At 39.2% G+C, this 19,534-nt stretch overlaps 1 protein-coding gene across 2 annotated transcripts in view; it reads right to left on the reverse strand.

Moving 5' to 3' along the window:
- Positions 1-287: 287 nt before the first annotated feature.
- LOC140186079 (nuclear receptor subfamily 6 group A member 1) overlaps positions 288-19,534 on the reverse strand; it is a 316,148-nt gene continuing 296,901 nt past the window's right edge. For both annotated transcript variants that reach the window (XM_072239944.1, XM_072239945.1), the window contains 2 exons: positions 10,623-10,775; positions 288-8,346 (listed from right to left, as the gene is read on the reverse strand). In XM_072239944.1, the coding sequence (XP_072096045.1) occupies positions 8,258-8,346; positions 10,623-10,775 (242 nt within the window). In that variant the 3' untranslated portion in view covers positions 288-8,257. The remainder of the gene's footprint in view (positions 8,347-10,622; positions 10,776-19,534) is intronic.

The raw sequence follows: 19,534 nt of genomic DNA on the forward strand, positions 1-19,534 counted from the left end.
CAAAGGGCCTGCAATGTGCTGTAGATTTCTATGTTATATGTAATATGAAACTTTGGGAAAGTGGTAGAAATCTAGCCATTGTGCTGATTGATGGAGTTGTCAAAGCTAGTTTTCCAGATACCAAATCTGGACCAGCTTTTGGTTGTGTCGTGTTTACAGTGACAGTATTTTGATATGTCAAGGTGGTACACAAATGCCATAGTTCCTGGTAAGATTATGTGACATTGAAATTCTAAATAATAACACAAAATAGATCAAAGACTTTGGTAAATTGATTCACATTTATTTTTCAAATTTCTAACATACTAAACATGCTTTTTAACACTTATTGGTCACATAATTCTCAGAAGGTAGTTAAGTTACAGAGTGGAGCAAACAGAAATCCAGAAAGAAACCTTTATTACATTTTACATTTCTAATACATGAAAAAAAAACATTATGATGCACACTTCATTTTTAACAATATATGGCTCTGAATTTTGATCCCATCGCCCTATGCTATGATGTAAATAATCAGACATCTTTCCACAGTTGAAAGAGACGTAAATATTAATTATCAAATGTTAAGCTGAAGTGACATCATGCTTCCCTGATTTATTCAAGGGATTTTGGGAAAAGCTAAAATTTTTTTGAACTTGCAATCAATGTTGCAATTATTTCAACAGATGTTTTTTGAAGGGCCAATCAGCTTCAGTTTACCCGTAACTATATCTGACAAAGAAATGAAGGCTCATTGGCTGTACTGTTGCAAGTGTAAAGTAGCAGCACTCCTTGAAGTGAACGGTCTCAAAATGATAATCTGAACATATTTTTGTTAAAGCAAGTAATTTGAAAACAGAATCCTCTGCCCAGTGAACTTTGAAATAATAACATTTCTTCCAATATGCAAAGTTATTTTATTTTACCTGCCTTGTGCTTAATTTTTTGATCCAGCCAGTAACAATGCATTTACATTGGTAAACCAGCTGGCATTTCTACTGCATATTCACTAACAGGGCTACATTAACTGGTACAATGAACCAGAAACACTGGTCTACAATAATCACTCAAAGATATTACATGGAAACCAAATCACACCAGATGCAAGTTTCTACTGTAAATTCTGTGGTTTGATGGGTATCATTTGAAACCATATTTTCATTATGCTTATGAAATGCACATGTATTATCTAAATTTAAGACTGATAACTGTGACAGATGTTTAAATATAAAGATGTATTATTACTTTATTACTAGGAATTTAAAAAGGAGCGAAGAACAATATATATCTCAATGTTTTTCACCTTGGCTCCAGAGGAACGCTGTCTCGTTTATCTATGTATGCTTTGAATGATAATTAAACTTGATTTGATATCTGATAATTATCATCTTGTAATTATAAGGCTTGTTTTTTTTAAAAATGAAAGTTCAATAATATACTCAGTTTTACTTGGTGGAAGGTTCAACAGTAATTTTCAGAGAAATAGCTGTGGGTGAAACTATGTAGCAAGGCAAGGAAGTAGACCTGAACTAAATGTCCCCCTTCCGTACTGGAAGATTCTATGAATATTTTTCTGACATGCCCTTCTAGACCCTATCTTTAAATGCACACTATGGAAGATGTAAAATGAGCTATTATCCTGCTCTTGCGCTGTAGCCTTGGCTGTATAATGTGATAATTTTATTATAATGAGGAAGTTGCTTTATTCACATTGTTGGAAAAATGTGAACTTAGAAGATGCTGCAGAACATACACTGTCCAAATATTTTATGATTTACAGTAATTGTGTTTAGTAGTGGAAGTATGTCAATTATAAACAAGCTAATGCACAATTAGCAATTTTACTCCAGGAATAGTTGGTCACCACTGTGCCACTCCCTGAGGCTGATAACAACACAATGGAAGAGAAACATAAATGAAGCATTCTGAACTGCCAGGTCATTGACTTTGATTGTTTCACCCCACAGATGCTGGCTGTTCTGTGTTTCAAGCATTTTGTTTTTGTTTCAGATTCCCAGCATCTGCAGGTATTCTTCTGCTTCGATTATACATGGAGGGGATGGCAGGGTAAGTTATCGAGCAGTGGGTGGTAAGCAGATATCTGTGGTGTGTGTTTGTGGGAGATGAGTCATCTCAGAGCAGAAATGTGGCAGGTGATGTTGGGCCTTTCCTCAACTGAAGTGTGGCAGATTTACAGACAAAATTCTGGAACTATTCCCTTGTTGTTCACAAATTTATGCAATTTCCAAGGAAATTATCAACTGTTCAATAATGTCTATAAATCCAGTTTTAACAAGTTCACATAATCCAATGGGTTTCACTCATTTAGTCCAAAAAATCATTTGGTAAATAATTATTTCTGAATGCATCTCCAAACAAAAGACTACACAAACTGGTTCAATTTCGATTAACTAAAATCTCATGTACTAATTAATCTGTCATTAAAACAGATGGCAAACTACATTTCATTGCAACAAGTGCAAAAAAGATACCCATGCATTGGTTTGGGGAGCAGTACTTAACAAGTAGCATTTTCTCAACAGATCTGAACACTTGGCAGAGGATTGTCTGACAAAGACTTGACTTTCCTGATTTGTGTGTAGAAAGGGTTACAGAATGATTAGTGGCTACTACCATTACATTTTTGCTTTGTTTCTCAGAATTACAAATTACGATCAACCAAATTAAAGATTATATATTCAAAAATGAATTGAGAGCTACTGCTTAGCAATTAATGTCTGTAACTTGCAATGTAAATCATTTCAACTTCTCATTCTGCGCTGTAAGGTGGAGTTTTATTACAGGCTGAGACCATCAGGTATACAGCAGTGAGTGAAGATACATTCAGTATACTTTCACCAATTACAGTCTACACTTGCAGAGTTCATTAACCAAATCTACTTTAGCCAGAGCACAAACAATCTGACTTGGGTTTCACTGTGATTCTGCAGGTTAAAATGTAGCTTAATGGCTGTAAAGAAAATGGTGATGCATTCAAGCACTAGAGTGTTAAAATTTACACCTTCATAGTTATGTAAACAGCAAAAAAATTTAACATTTCACATTATCCCTTTATGACATAAAACAACAGGATGTCACATGAGGTAGTTTTTCCACAGTGTCATTTGTGTAAATTATGCATCAACTATTACAAGACACATTCCACAATTCAAGAAAACACAACTCACAAAAGGCAATATGAAACTGATAATTAGATAATCTGGTTCCTTCTGCCACTGACTGGCGCTTTCTAGAGATACTGCACTTTTCTCATGGACATATTTGGGATATCAAGACATTCTCCATGATAGTGTTCACATTATTTATAAACACTAAAACAGTTCTGTAGCATTCGATCATTTTTTTCCTTCAATTTGTTGCTATATGTTGTGACTTGCTTTAGGTACAAAAAATGTTTTGCTAAATAGTGTAATTATTTTTAATTCTTTTCATGCTAAATTATTTTATAATACTTATTGTGTTCGTTATTTATCAGTTGGCTAATATGAGAAACAATTTTGAAAAAAAGCCTAAATACAATGTGGGCAGATCAATCTTTTAGCATTTAAGAAATTTGAACTGTGTCAAAGAATTGTTTGAACTATAATAATAAACAACCCTTCATTTTTAAATGCTTTGAAAATAAACATTGTTGGTACACACGATATATGGATCAGCAGTGGACAATGTGCAGGAATCCAAGGACAGGGACAGAGCTCCTGCTCTTGAGTAACATACTAGAATATTGTAGGTTCCTCATGAACTAAATGAGATTAACACAACCTAGTTGTTACCATCTTACAGAATACCATAACACTTTACCACATGTTTTTTGAATTATATTTTATTAATAGTATATCTTGGTTTGTGCTGTGTGCGATATATGTTTGTGGGTGCACTGTGGTCCGGAGGAACATTGTATCATTTGGCTGTATATATGTACTGTCTGATGACAATAAACTTGAACTAACCAAATGTGTTTGCTGCCTGGAAAAGATGGAAGAAGCAGATAAAGCAATATCTAACAGACATTTAGACAGACACATGAACAGGTAGATGAGATTAATTAGTTTGTCATCATGACCTGTGCTACACTGTTATAATGTAGCAAAAAAAAAAGATTGCAGCAGATCAAAGTGGTATCTCACCACCACCTTTTCATGGGCATCTGGGAATAGGCAGGTAAACAAAAGGTCTACTTATGGTTCTATAACAATAACTCCTAAAGGAATCCACTTAATTTTTGATAACTGCGTCAAATACAACAGTATTTTTTTCATGAGTGATGCCATTAACTAAGTATACCCAAATATGTAGTAATTATATATTTTAAATACAGTTTTGAAAGCAAACAGAATTTTAAAGTCTTGCCAATGTAAGTTCATATTTTGAACAAAGGACTTTAAAAGCAATGCAAATGGGGTTCAAAGTAAATCTATTATCGAAGTATTTATTAGTCACTTTATACTACCTTGAGGGCAATATCAATTTGTAATGAATAATGATGACAATAATGCAAAGTATTTTTTTATGGAAGGACGAAATAAATGCATGAACCAGAAGAATCATATGCATCCACTATCAGCAGCCAGGGTTGGCTATTTACACAGGAACCACATGAGAACGAAGGAGTAGTAATATTCAATTTACTCACAGTAACTAACTTTGAGTCAAACTATTTTTTAAGCACTTGTATATGACTTGGTACCCCTAAATTTGTCCATGAAAGTAGCTTTCAGCATAAAGTTGTTTTTTCCAGTGGTCATTTATTTAAATATAGATCCCTGAGCTACAAACTGCAATGCGTGCAAGGCAGTGATGACCCTTGGAAAAGCCAGGATTATGCTACTGTATTAATTATTTGTCACTTAGGATTAAACATCTTCTATAAACACTACTTGTTTCTATAGTTTCACTATACACCAACTTACCCTCCCACCCCCCCAACCTCCCCGCTCCTGCTTTTGGCTACACAGCAGGACTGATTGCCGCTTATCATCCTGAGAAAGAGATACATTTTCACAAACATCTAACTTGAAAATTTAACTCAATTAAAAAAGTAAATAATTAATATTTGTGGTTTACTTTCAGCCACATTCACAAAAAAAACTCGTAAAAGGTAATTAAAACAAAAGGTAGAAATAAATTTCAAGTTTAAAGAGGGATTTTGCTTTGAAGGTCTGGAAAATCATGTTTGAAGGAATTGATGAAACTAACTGTGCTGCCTCTATGTTTACATTCTGAAGCATTTTCACAGTGATACAAAATGCTTTTAGTTTCACATACTGGACTTTGGTTTCATTTCAGTTATTTCACACTTACTGGCTGCTTTCAAATGTATGTATTACACATTTACCAAGTAATTCCAATAATGATAAAGTGGCAAACAATGATAAAGTTATTTGATATTAACCAGAAATGGCTATGAGATCAGGTAAATAAATTAAATTTTTGCTTCTGTCAAATTTTTTGTATTTGGGAAAGTATAACACACCAACAAGAGACAGTTACAGTACCATTACAAATTACGTGATTCAGAATTGTAACCAATTATCTCAATTAATGTCTCCCATTTATTATCCCTATCTCCAATTATGGAAGATGTGTAACTTCAAACCATATCAGTATTTTACTAATTATCATTCAAGTACTGTATTTTTTGGTGGGAATTGCAATGCAATAAACAATTCTGAGTCTTTACTTGGCAAATGTTGCACACATTGTTGGGGAACTGCATCAAGATTCAGCTGCATTTGTTTTTGCAAACAGGTCTCATGTCATCCATGCTCACCCATGTATTAAAGCAAGATTTAAACTCTCAATTCCCTGTAAAGTATCCAGCCTTTCAACCATTGCCCTCAATTGCAATTTAAAGGGAAAGATACTTGTGGTTCAAAATTTCTACTTCTAAAACTAGTTCATCTACTTTCATCATAATACCTGAGTAATTTTTGTATGCAACACAACACATTCACTTTACCCTGTTTTAAAACAAGCCATTCAAGACTTGTGGACGAATATGATGAAGACGCCTGCATTGGAGAGTTCAGGTATGTCAATTTTCAAGCATATTAAGCTACAAATATTATAGCTATTCCTGGAGCATTTTGATAGTCATTTCCATGCCAATTCCAAATGGCTTTGACCATTGTTTTTTAAACAGAGTGATTACACAGGTGAGAAGCATTTTGCAAAAAAATCAATAGCTTATGCAATTTTAAATATTTTTCATCAGAAAGGAGTCCATTATTTTGAAAAATGGCATGAATCTCTTGCCTTAAACTGAGCATATCTGGAGTCTGGCTGCAGGAATGATTGAATTTAATGTGATCACAAATTAGGACAGGGAGCTGAAAGAATACCTCGCATAAAAAGGTCTTCTTGGTTAACTAGTGGAGAAAAAAAATGCAAAAAATATTGAGGTAAAACAGGCACCTACAAATCTTCCCTGTGAACATCTGAGGTAAAACATAACATGTAAATCTATTTCACATTAGGAGTGTGTAATAGTGTATGCTTGTACAGTTGGAATAAAACCAGCAGAATCTTGAAGGGAAATTGATTACTTTAAAAAATTAACTGCATTCACGAATAACTGCTAAAATCCCTACTTACTGCAAGTAAATGCATCTCAAAAACACTAAGATTTTTTTTTGTTTTTAAAAAGTTTCTGATGTTCTTGGCAACTTTGAGATCAAAGGAAATAATTATATAAATTGAGAGAATTCTTCAGCCAAACCATGAGTACACTTAGAAGGTGAAATTGCAAAAAGAGGTTCTTTACAGGGCATTGCCGTTGATTTGACTAATATTTGGGCTCTACAAATATGTCAACAGGGTATTTTATTTAAAGGGTAAATGAATGGATTTGGATACAGGGAGACGATGGAGCCATGTTACTAAATGTCAGTGACATATTGAATCTTCAGCATGTACAAATAGTGGTGTATAAAGTATTGCAGATTTTGATTATCTGAAAGAAGATCTGTATAGTTCTGAATTTCATAATTGTGCAAGAATTCTAGGACAACTCTATTCCCTCACCCACAAGTCTAAAAATAGATAACAGGATCACGATAATGTTTTGTAAGTGATAATATGACTTGCCAAACAGCTTTTCCCCAATGACAACTCCAAATGGTGTTGACAGGGAAGATATATAGGTACATGTGCCTTGGGAAGCAATGCTGCCTTGTACTTCAAGTTTACAAAAGTCCAATAAGAATATAACTTTAAAACTCAGATTTTAGCTCCTTCTAATGTTATCCCTAGGCAAGGATTTAAAATAATTTATAACTGCTTGACATTTTAGACATACAATGCATAATAATTTTGAAACGTATTTACCATTTCCTGTTCATGAAATCTTTGGTTTTTACACATACTGACTATTGATCCTTGACCATGGCAACCTGTCTGTTCTGAGAAACCATGTTAATAACATATTATCAGTATTCCTGTATAGCTTAGCAGGGCTTTTTGGTTGACAGTAAATATTTCAAGATGGCACAGTTTCTTACGCATCTGCATCAGTACCAAATGTAATATTGATAAAGTATTAGCTTCATGAGAGAAAAATAATTGCATTTTCCCATTAGATGCCAATTGTAACTGCCTCACTCATCAGTAAAAAACCACTGTAAATAGCCTGGTTACAGCACCTGGATGCACTTTATTGCACCATCCTTCTGTAGGATCCCCACTGAATTTGTGTACAAAAATGATGTCCACACAACAAATATAAACATTTTAAATAACACCTCTTGCAAAGTCTGGAAATAAAGAGTTTGCAATCGATCTGATTGCAGTTAGTACCGATTTGTTGTAACAAGGCAGCAGCTTGCCAGAATGGACCACTTTAGTGACAGCCTTAAGGCATATGAAATGGAGAGAGACACAAATGGTCATCTCATTATTGAGGTAGTCTTAATAAAACAAAACTTTGCTCAGCCCCCTCCCCCAAAAATATAAAAAAATTCAACTAGACCTAAAATGGTAATACTGTAACAATAAGACCCTACATACCGTAAACTGCAAGGAAATGCATTAACTGCATTGTACAGAAGCATGTGCACTGTGTTGAAGATCATACATTCAACTCTGTCGTGAAATAAATAGATAAAGTAAAATTTAGCTGTTTTCAGAGTCACAAGGCTTCACTCTCAATCTGAGGATTTTCCCTGTTCTCCGAACCTTGGTCAACTTTATTCCCCGTCTGTATTCCTTCTTCACCTGAGGCAGTAAGGCATGGAAAATTCGAGGGCCACAGGCTGACGGCTCATTCTTTATTTGTGTTGGTTTTACATGAGTGCAGGACTGCTTTGAAAAGCAGAGGCAGCTGTTCCAAAGGAATATTGACTAGTTTACCTGTAAGACAGAGTTGAACATGGACAAATACTTTGAATCATCACCATAGCTTGGCTCCTTGCTTTAAACTGTTCCATGCCATTTGCCTTGAAGTTCAACATACAAACAATTAAAGAATATGTCTAGGGGTGCATGAACGGTAGCCTCGGGCATGGCATCTATAGGAAACCCACTCACAGAGACTTACACCTCAACGATAACAGTCACCATTAAGCCAGCCAACATAGAGTGGTTGTTTCTACTTTGATTAACCATGAAAAAACTATTTCAGACCCAGAGAGTGTCCATGAGGAAATAAGATGATCACACATGACATTCCTACAGAATGGCCATAAGGTGAAGAAAATCAATAAGGCCCTTAAAAAGGCCAAATGGAAAAACCAGGAAACTTAACAACAAGGAAGAACCCGTTGCTACCACCTGTCTTCCTTATATTTCCACGATTTCTGGAAGGATCACCAGGATCCTGAAGAAATACCAGATTAATACCATCCACGAACCTATAAGGAAACTCAAACTTCAGCTTATGCGGGTCAAAAATGACCCGAGACTCAGGATGGCTGGTGTTTACAGGATTCTCTGTGAATGCGGAGCAGCATACATTGGCTAGATGGGGCACACAGCGGAAACCCGCATCAAGATGCATAGGAGGTGTCCTCCGTCTCCGCCGCATCTGCTCTCAGGATGAGGGAGATGTCCTCCTTTTTTAAAGAAAGGGGCTTCCCTTCCTCCACCATCAACTCTGCTCTCAGACGCATCTCCCCCATTTCACGCACATCTGCTCTCACTCCATCCTCCCACCACCCCACTAGGAATAGGGTTCCCCTGGTCCTCACCTACCACCCCACCAGCCTCCGGGTCCAACATATTATTCTCCGTAACTTCTGCCACCTCCAACAGGATCCCACCACTAAGCACATCTTTCCCTACCCCCCCCCGCTTTCTGCAGGGATCACTCCCTACGTGGCTCCCTTATCCATTCGTCCCCCCGATCCCTCCCTACTGATCTCCCTCCTGGCACTTATCCTTGTAAGCGGAACAAGTGCTACACATGCCCTTACACTTCCTCCCTTACCACCATTCAGGGCCCCAGACAGACCTTCCAGGTGAGGCGACACTTCACCTGTGAGTCGGCTGGGGTGATATACTGCGTCCGGTGTTCCCAATGTGGCCTTCTATATATTGGCGAGACCCGACGCAGACTGGGAGATCATTTTGCTGAACACCTACGCTCTGTCCGCCAGAGAAAGCAGAATCTCCCAGTGGCCACACATTTTAATTCCACATCCCATTCCCATTCTGACATGTCTATCCACGGCCTCCTCTACTGTAAAGATGAAGCCACATTCAGGTTGGAGGAACAACACCTTATATTCCGTCTGGGTAGCCTCCAACCTGATGGTATGAACATCGACTTCTCTAACTTCCGCTAATGCCCCACCTCCCCCTCGTACCCCATCCGTTATTTATTTTTATACACACATTCTTTCTCTCACTCTCCTTTTTCTCCCTCTGTCCCTCTGACTATACCCCTTGCCCATCCTCTGGGTTCCTCCCCCTTGTCTTTCTCCCTGGGCCTCCTGTCCCATGATCCTCTCATATCCCTTTTGCCAATCACCTGTCCAGCTCTTGGCTCCATCCCTCCCTCTCCTGTCTTCTCCTATCATTTTGGATCTCCCCCTCCCCCTCCCCCTCCCACTTTCAAATCTCTTACTAGCTCTTCCTTAGTTAGTCCTGACAAAGGGCCTCAGCCTGAAACGTCGACTGTACCTCTTCCTAGAGATGCTGCCTGGCCTGCTGCGTTCACCAGCAACTTTGATGTGTGTTGCATAGGAGGTGTATCCATTTGGGTTACCCAGAGAAATCGGCAGTAGCAGAACACTGAATTCTCAATGACCATAGGATTAACTTTGATGGTACAAAACTATAGTGCCACTCCAATAGCTTCTGGAACCACCTTGTGGAAGAAGCCATTGAAATAAAACTAGAATCATTGTGAGAAAAGTACCCTGGACAAGTGTACCATTTCCTTTTGAATCTACTGTAATCAATAATTTTTTTTTTATTTTATAAACATAGGCTCTCTTGCCACTCTTTCCTAATAATGACGGTTCAAAGGACAATCAGCATCAACAGAAATTAAATTTTCACTTCATGATATTTTTTGTTGAAGATGCAACAGTCAGAGCTTCACTGCACGATGGGCAAATGTCCTGTGATTGTAATAATAAACTAAATGTAGCTGATTTCTGCTATATTACCACATTTTAATTTACCTGCAATGTAGCGTATTTCTGGCAGGCACATCATGAGTTCAGGAAAGCGATTGGTCTGGTGTGGGTATTTAAACTCAGTGTAATCCTGGCACACATACCAGTAACGCTTGTTCAACTGCTCCAACTGAGATACATTGGTCAGTCCCCCAATATCTGTAAAAGAAGAAGAAGTAAAATGGGACTTTGGTTAATAATGCACTGAATACAATGACTGACTTGTATGTACTGTTAATTTTATTTTCCATGTAGATCTCACGTAGACTTACTGAGGCAAAGTAGTCTGCGGTGCCACATAGCATCAGAGTTGAAAAACTCTTGAGTCAAGATTGCTGCAAGGACCTATAGACACTGGGGCAACTCCAGAGACTTAACCATATAACAATTACAGCATGGAAATGGGCCATCTCGGCCCTTCTAGTCCGTGCTGATCCCCAAGTGGGCTCAACCATGAGCTGCTCTAAAACGCATCTTGTAGGCATTCTAGGGATTCCTCCTCTTGAGAACAACACCATCTTAATTTTCCTAATCACCTGTATGGACTTAACTGAGTTGTTACTCTTAACATTCATGATAGTAATGGTGAACTCGACAGGCTAGTCAACTGGGGAAGTGTCACATTTATGGCTGATTGCATCATTATGAAGTACCTGCACATGCATACTAGCCAGTACCAGTTAATAAGTAGTAATTATCAGGCAAATTGTACTTTTCTCTTTTCTTCATGTGGAGATACTGATAACACTAGCAGCACCTAACACAGCACAGATGAAATATAAATTTAAAAGTTCATAAGAAGCAAATAAAAATACCAAGCATTAATGACCATGGCATCCTTTTTATAAAAATAGATTATTAAAGCCTTTCAGAACATAACTGATGTGAAGTTGAGCATGTATTTTTAATACAGGAGTTAATTTACAAATTATTTACAACTGCCAATTATAAACTTTAAATATGATTAAACAAAATTGTGAAAGTTATTACCCATGAATAGATTAATAATCACCTCTTATCTAACCTTTCAATTTGTCAAACTCTGAATAATTTGCAACAAAATCTGGCTGTAGCAACACTAGACATCAGATTAGGGTCAGTGTGACACTAAACATAAAATAAACAGTACTATCATTGCCAAATAACTTTACTGTATTTCATATTGGAGCCCATAAAAATCATAAATAGCAGTATTAAATTAACTGCTTTTAAAGTTATTAAGGAATTAAAGGTACTGTTCTGCAATTCTATTATTAAGGAATGATTAACTTGTAAGTGAATATCGATTGCTTGAAAGTTTCACAACACTAGAACATTGGGAGAAGAACATTCTGTGATTCACACTTCTATTCACAGAGCAGCACTAGAATCACAAGTATATCATAACATAAACAGAACTAAAACCAACATAGTGCTAGCTGATGTTTTTCAGAACATTGTGCACAATGATAGACCAGATTATAATGGGGGGGGGGTCCACTTTTTATTTCAATCTCTGCCTGGAGAAAACGCTTCCAAGGAATAATGCATTTGTGAGCAGGTCTTGTGAATACTAAAATCACAACTTGCTACAGTAGATGTTAAGCAAGGCAGTATGACTTTCTACACAAGTACTTGAAATTCACTGATGAACAGATTAGTCAGTGTAAAGTAGATAAAACACGAGAATCTGCAGATGCTGGAAATCCATAACAACACACACAAAATGCTGGAGGAACTCAGCAGGTCAGGCAGCATCTATGGAAATGAATAAACAGTTGATGTTTCATCAGGGCTAGAAAGGAAGGGGGAAGATGTCAGAATAAAAAGGTGGGGGTGGGGGAAGGAGTACAAGCTGGTGGGTGGGGGTGATGAGATGAAATAAGAAGCAGGGAGGTGATAGATGGAAAAGCTAAAGGGCTGGAGAGAAAACAATATGATAGGAGAGGAGAGTGGACCATGGGAGAAAAGGCAGGAGGAGTTTGTGTATCTTCACTTTTGACATGAAAATGAGGAATCCACATAATGGCTCAGGTTAAAACATTAGTCCATAAGACATAGGAGCAGAATTAAGCCATTTGGTCCATTGAGTCTGCTCCACCATTCAATCCTGGCTGACTCTTTTTACCCCTCCCTATAATCTTTGATGCCATATCCAATCAAGAACCTATCAATCTCTGTCTTAAATACACACAACAACCTGGTTTCCACAGCTGCCTGTGGTAACAAATTCCACAAATTCTTCACCCTCTGTCTATAGAAATTCCTCCGCATCTCTGTTTTAAATGGACGTCGTTCTATACTGAGGCTGTGTCCTCTTGTCCAAGACTCCTCCATGATGCGAAACATCCTTTTGACATCTACTCTGTCTTGGCCTTTCAAAATTCAAGAAGTTTCAATTAGATCCCCCTCCGCCCCCGCCATCCTTCTAAATTCCAGCAACTACAGACCCAGAGCCATCAAACGTTTCCCGTATGATAACCCTTTCATTCCTGGAATCATCCTTGTGAACCTTCTCTGGACCCTCACCAGTGCCTTAAAGCCTCAGCATCACATCTCTGCTCTTGTATTCAAGACCTCTTGAAATGAATGTTAACATTGCATTTGCCTTCCTCACCACCGACTCAACGTGCAAGTTAACATTTAGGATGTTCTGCACAAGGATTCCCAAGTCCCGTTGCATCTCAGATTTTTGGATTTTCTTCCTGTTTAGAAAATAGTCTGCAGTTATTTCTACAACCAAAGTGTATGACCATGTATTTGCCTACATTGTATTTCATTTCCCACTTTCTTGCCCATTCTCCTAATCTGTCTAAGGACTTCTGTTTCCTCAACACTACCTACCCCACCACCAATCTTCATATCATTTGCAAACTTGGCAACAAAGCCATCTATTCCATCATCTAAACATTGATAAACAACAAAAAAGAGTGGAGTTTCGAAAGATCATTTCTAATGGTGCCACAATCTCTAACGCTACCTCTTTCAGAACCCTAGGGTACAGTTCATCTGGTCTGGGTGACTTATGTACCCCAAGTTCTCCCTTGTAATAGTAACTACACTCACTTCTCTTTCTTCATACACTACAACATCTGGCACACTGCTAGTGTCTTCCACAGTGAAGATTGATGTAAAATACTCATTTAGTTCATCTGCCATCTCCTTGTCCCCTGTTATTATTTCTCCGGCCTCATTTTCCAGCAGTCCTGTATCCACTCTCATCTCTTTTTTTTAAAAACATACTTGAAAAAGCTTTTACTATCCACTTTGATATTATTTGATAGCCTGCTTTCCTATTTCATCATTTCCCTTTAGTGATTCTTTTAGTTGCTATCTGTAAGTTTTCAAAAGCTTTCCAATCCTCTATCATCCGGCTAATTTTTGCTTTGTCGTATGCCCTGTCTTTTGCTTTTACATTAGCTTTGACTTCCTTTGTCAGCCACAGTTACACATTTTACCATTTGAGTATTTCTTCATTTTTGGAATACATCTGTCCTGCACTTTCCTCATTTTCCCAGAAACTCAAGTCATTGTTGCCCTGCTGTCATCCCTGGCAGCAGCTCCTACCAGTTTACTTGGGCCAATTCCTCTCTCATACCACTGTAATTTCCTTTACTCCACTGAAATACTGCTACGTCAGACTTTACTTTCTCCTATCAAATTTCAAGTTGAACTCAATCTTGTGATCACTGGCTCAGGGGTTCTTTAAACTTAAACTCCCTAATCGCCTCTGTTTCATTGCATTACACCCAATCCAGTATAATTGATCCCCTAGTAGGCTCAACAACAAACTGCTCTAAAAAAAATCTTGTAGGCATTCAACAAACTCAATCTCTAGAGATCTATTACCAACCTCCTGATTTTCCCAATCAACCTGCACCTTAAAATCTCCCATGACTATCATAACATTGCCCTTTTGACATGCCTTTTCTATTTCCTGTTGTAATCTGTGGTCCACATCCCAGCTACTATTAGGGGGCCTGTATATAACTGCCACCAGTGTCCTTTTACCCTTGTATCTTCTTAACTCAACCCCCAAGGATTCAATATCTTCTGATCCTATGTCATTTCTTTCCACTGATTTGATGCCATTCTTTACCAGCAGAGCCATGCCACCTTCTCTGCCTACCTTCCTATCCCTCTGATACAACTGCAACCTTGGATATTCAGCATCCAACTACAACCATCCTTACAGCAATGATTCAGTGATTGCCACAACATCATACCTGACAATCTGTAACAGTGCAACAAGATCATCCACCTTACTTGTTATACCCCATGCAGTGATAGAAGACTGAGTGCTGTTTTTGCTACCCTTTTTATTTTGCATCCCTAGTTGTTCACTGCAATTTTCTCCTATCAATGCCTTCCCTTCCTGACAGTCTGAATGCACGCTATATTTGCTTTTTTACCATCTGCCCTATCCTGAGTCCCTTTATTCTGGTTCCCACCCCTGTCAAATTAGTTTAAACCCTCCCCAACAGCTCTAACAAAAACTGCCCGCAAGAATATTAGTTTCCCTCAGGTTCAGGTGCAACCCGTCCTTTTTGTACTTTATGCCTCCCCCTCCCCCAAGAAGAGACACCAATGATCCAAGAACCTGAAGCTCTGCCCCCCCTGCACCAGCTTCTCAGCCACGCCAAAGCAGCCTGTTTCTACCCTCACTAGCACATGGCACAGGTCGCAATCCAGAAATTACTATCCTGGAGGTCCTGCTTCTCAGCTTTCTGCCTGGCTCTCTACATTCTCTCTTCAGCACCTCATTTCTTTTCCTTCCTATGTCATTGGTACCAATATGCACCAAGACATCTGGCTGCTTCCCCCCTCCCCTAAAATGCTGTGGACACAATCCGAGGTGTCCTTACCCTGGCACCTGGGAGGCAACAGACCATCCAGGTGTCCCGTTCATGTTCGCAGAATCTCCTGTCTGTTCCCCTCACTATTGAGTCCCCTATCACTACCGCTCCCTTCTTCTCCCTCTTTACCTTCTGCACCACAGACCCATGCTCAGTGCCAGTAACCTGTCTCCGTGGCATTCCCCTGAGAGGTCATCCCCCACAGAAGTATCCAAAACTGTATACTTATTTTTGAGGGGAATGGTCATGGGGTGCTCTATGCTAACTGTCTATTAACATTTCCATTTCTCCTGAAAGTCACACAGCTACTTGCCTCCTGCAATTTAGGTATGACTACTCCCTGTAACTCTCACTCTCCCATATAAGCCAAAGGCCATCTAACTGCTGCTCCAGATTCCTAACATGGTCTTCATGGAGCTGCAGCTCAATACACTTCATGCATTAAGTAGTTCCCTAGGAGTCTCTAGGTTTTCCAGGACTCCAACATCCAGCATGAAGAACACACAATGGCCATTTACTACATGGAAGAGAAAGACAAAGGGAAGCTTAATTGAAACTTACCCAGAGCCAACGTCTCTTCTAAGCCAAAGCATCTTGAGCCAAAGCCTGACACTTCTACTCTCACCGCTACCCAACTCCCAACAATGGCTGCCCAGTTTGTCTCTTCTGTGTTCGCTTTGCCCTGCTTCTGCTGCTAATTGGGCTTCCGGAATGTCCAAACAGAGTGGGCCTCTGGAATGTCACAATGGATTACTTTTGGGAATAAATTTCTTAAAATGATTTGTAATTTGAGTAATAAAAGCCCTACCGAAAAGACAAAAATGCTACTGATAATACACGTACACTGAAAACTGGCAAAAATTAATGCCTTACTCTAGTGTGGAGCACTCAGGGAATGAAGGTTTGAAGGTGTTCTTCAAAGGAACAAGTACTTGTTCTGAATGAGGATCTCCAACATGCAATGTAAATTGTTTCTCTTTCCACAGCTACTGCCAGACCTGAGTGCTTCCAGCATTCTGGGTTTTTTTTCCAGTTTTTCCAACATCTAAATTTTATTTTTCGGTTTCCATTCTGCAACTAGTTCTTTCCTTGCCCGGAGTACAACAGTAAAACTGTATTTTAGAAGGCAAAATAATGCTCCAGATCATTATAAACTTATTTCAGATCCACTATTTTGCTTCTGGAAGCATCAGAGAATGAGGTAGACAAAGTCAGATAAACAGAATGATGCACATCACAGCATAATGTTGGAGTAGTTTGCAAACAGGAAATGCAGAACTATGGAGGGGCTTGAAAACGTTCATGCAGGGAGAAATTGAGGGAAGAAATGGAAGCTGACACTAATTCAATCCAGCAGGGAATGAAACCATAAACCAGGTACCAAAGAGTAAGGGGTTTGTTAATTGAAAAGAACAATTTTGAAAAGTTGGATGCAATTTACATCAGTAATGAACAGAAAGTGAAATTTCAGATTTACCTCTGGATTAAAAAGGATTTTGGAGCATGAATCAACCTGAACTAATAGAAAGGAAGGTGGAAGCAGTGGGAAGTGAAGTTGCAGATTAGTTTGGGTAGGGGTAAAGGGAGAAAAAGAAAACAATGTTCTTTTTCTCTAAGACTTAACTGCAAGCTCTATTCACTTATCTATTTTATAATATTAGGAAGTATGACAGTTGAAAGCATGACAATTTGGACAAAAGCAGCTCTGGATTTCTTCAGCATATTGACTGTCATGGAGAAGAGGCACTTGGAGGAGTTAGGAAGAGTCAAGAATGGACCTTTGGAAAGATCTAGGGGTGTAAAGAAGGCGTAGCAGAGTGATGATGGCACTAAACAGCGACTCATTTCCTTGCATCTTCCGAAACTGCTCTATTTCCATCTTTAATATCTTTATTTTTCCCTTTCAGGGTTCTTTTGAAGACCACGCCAAGGGCTCAGCCTTGGAAGCCTAAGATCTTGGGGCTCTGGAGACGGCGGATTGAGTCGGTGTCACAACAGGACACCCGTGTGTCATCGAGGGAGTCAGAATATCTGTGGCTGTGTGCCCAGAGACTCGTGATCGTGATCTTTGGGCACAGAGCTTGAAAAAAAAGCGACGTGGCAGACTTTTAATATCGTAAACCAGCGAGTTGTTTGTTATGTCTTCCTGCTTGCTGTGAAAACAAAGACACCTCTTTCTCCCTTATTAGGGAGAGAGAGAACCTGTGGTATGTCGAATGCTGGGTGAACAATGTCGTCTTTGGAGTACTGCGTCTGTGTCTTTATTGTTGCTTTGCTCACGCTTGAGTGCTCGGTGGCGGGTGCCGATGCTTTTTTTTTACCAGTGGGGGGAGGGGGGATTGTTTCTTGCTGCCGTTTACACATGCGAGGGGGGGAGTTGGGGGGAGGGGGATTTTGGGGTTCCAGCATTTGACTGTCGTTCATTCTTTGGGGCACTGTTCTGTTTCCATGGATGGTTGCAAAGAAAAAGCATTTCAGGATGTATACTGCATACATTTCTCTGACATTAAATTGTACCTTTGAACCTTTGAATATCCAAAAATGTAAAACAGAAATCTTTCATTAAGTAGTGTGCTATGGTAGCGCATCAGTTAGCATAATGCTATTACAGCTTGGGGCGTCGGAGTTCAATTCCCATGTCATCTGTAAGAAGTCTGTACATCCTCCCCATGGAATACATGGGTTTTCTCTGAGTGCTCGTTTCCTTCCACAGTCCAAAGATGTGCCAATTAATAGGTTATTTGTCTAGTGATTATGCTAGGGTTAAATCAGGGAGTGCCTGCTCTGTGCTGTACTTCTAAATAAATAATATCACCCTTCATTCTCCTATAGACCCCTCAGCCAAGATGTAAATTGTCCTTGCGTCCACCTTGTCAAATCCTGCAAGAGTTGTTGGATATCAGGCCCACATACCAGCCAGGATGGGGACAGGTGCCCACTAACACCCCCCACCGGGATCAGACTTCTGTGCGGACATGAGGCACAAGGATCAGTGATCCCACCCCCGGATATATGAATTAACTAGATCAGCGTTTGAGTCATCATCCATCAGATATAGGAGCTGAATTAGGCCACTCAGCCCATTGATTCTGTTCTAGTATTCCATCATAGTTGATTTATTATCCATCACAATGCTGCCTGGCCTGCTGCGTTCCACCAGCATTTTGTGTGTGTTGCTTGAATTTCCAGCACCTGCAGATTTTCTCGTGTCAACCCCAGTCTCTTGCGTTCTGCCCATAACCTTAAGCGCCTTGACTAATCTACAATCTATCAACCTCTACTTTAAATATACCCAATGACTCTGTCTCCACAGCCGTCTGTGGCAATGAATTCCTGCCGCTTCCTGCAAGGAGTTTGTACATTCTCCCCATTACCGCGCGAGTTTCCTCTGAGTGTTCCAGTTTTCTCCCACAGTCCAAAGATGTATCGATTGGTGAGGTTAATGGGCACTGTAAATTATCCCATGATTAGGCTCCAATTAAATCAAGGGATTGCTGGACAGCGTGGCGGGGAGGGCCTGTTCCACATTGTATCTCAATAAACAAACAAATATTTCCACAGATTCACCATCTTCTCGCTACAGAAATTCTTCCTCATCTCTGTTCTAAATGGATGTTCATCTATTTTGAAGCTCTGTCCTCTCTCCTACCACTGTAGGAAACATCCTCTGCACACCTACTCCATCTAAGCCTTCTAATATTCAGTAGGATTCAAGCAGATCCTGCATGATTCTTCTAAACTCCAGTGAGTATAGGCCCAGAGCCATCTAACACTAACACTTCTATTCCCAGAATCATTCTTGTGAAACTCCTCTGGACCCTCTCCATGCCAGCAGATCCTTCCTTAGATAAGGTGCCCAAAACTGCTCACAATACTCCAAGTGCAGCCTGACAACTGCCTTATAAAGCCTTAGCATTACATCCTTGATTTTATATTCTAGTCTTCACAAAATGAATGCTAACATTGCATTTGCCTTCCTTGCCACTGACTCAACCTGCAAGTTAACTATCAGGGAATTCTGCAGGGGGACTCCTAAGTCCCTTTGCACCTCTGATTTTCGAATCTTCTCCCCATTTAGAAGGG

The sequence above is a fragment of the Mobula birostris genome, chromosome 22, assembly GCF_030028105.1.
Source record: "Mobula birostris isolate sMobBir1 chromosome 22, sMobBir1.hap1, whole genome shotgun sequence".
NCBI classification, from domain to species: Eukaryota; Metazoa; Chordata; class Chondrichthyes; order Myliobatiformes; family Myliobatidae; genus Mobula; species Mobula birostris.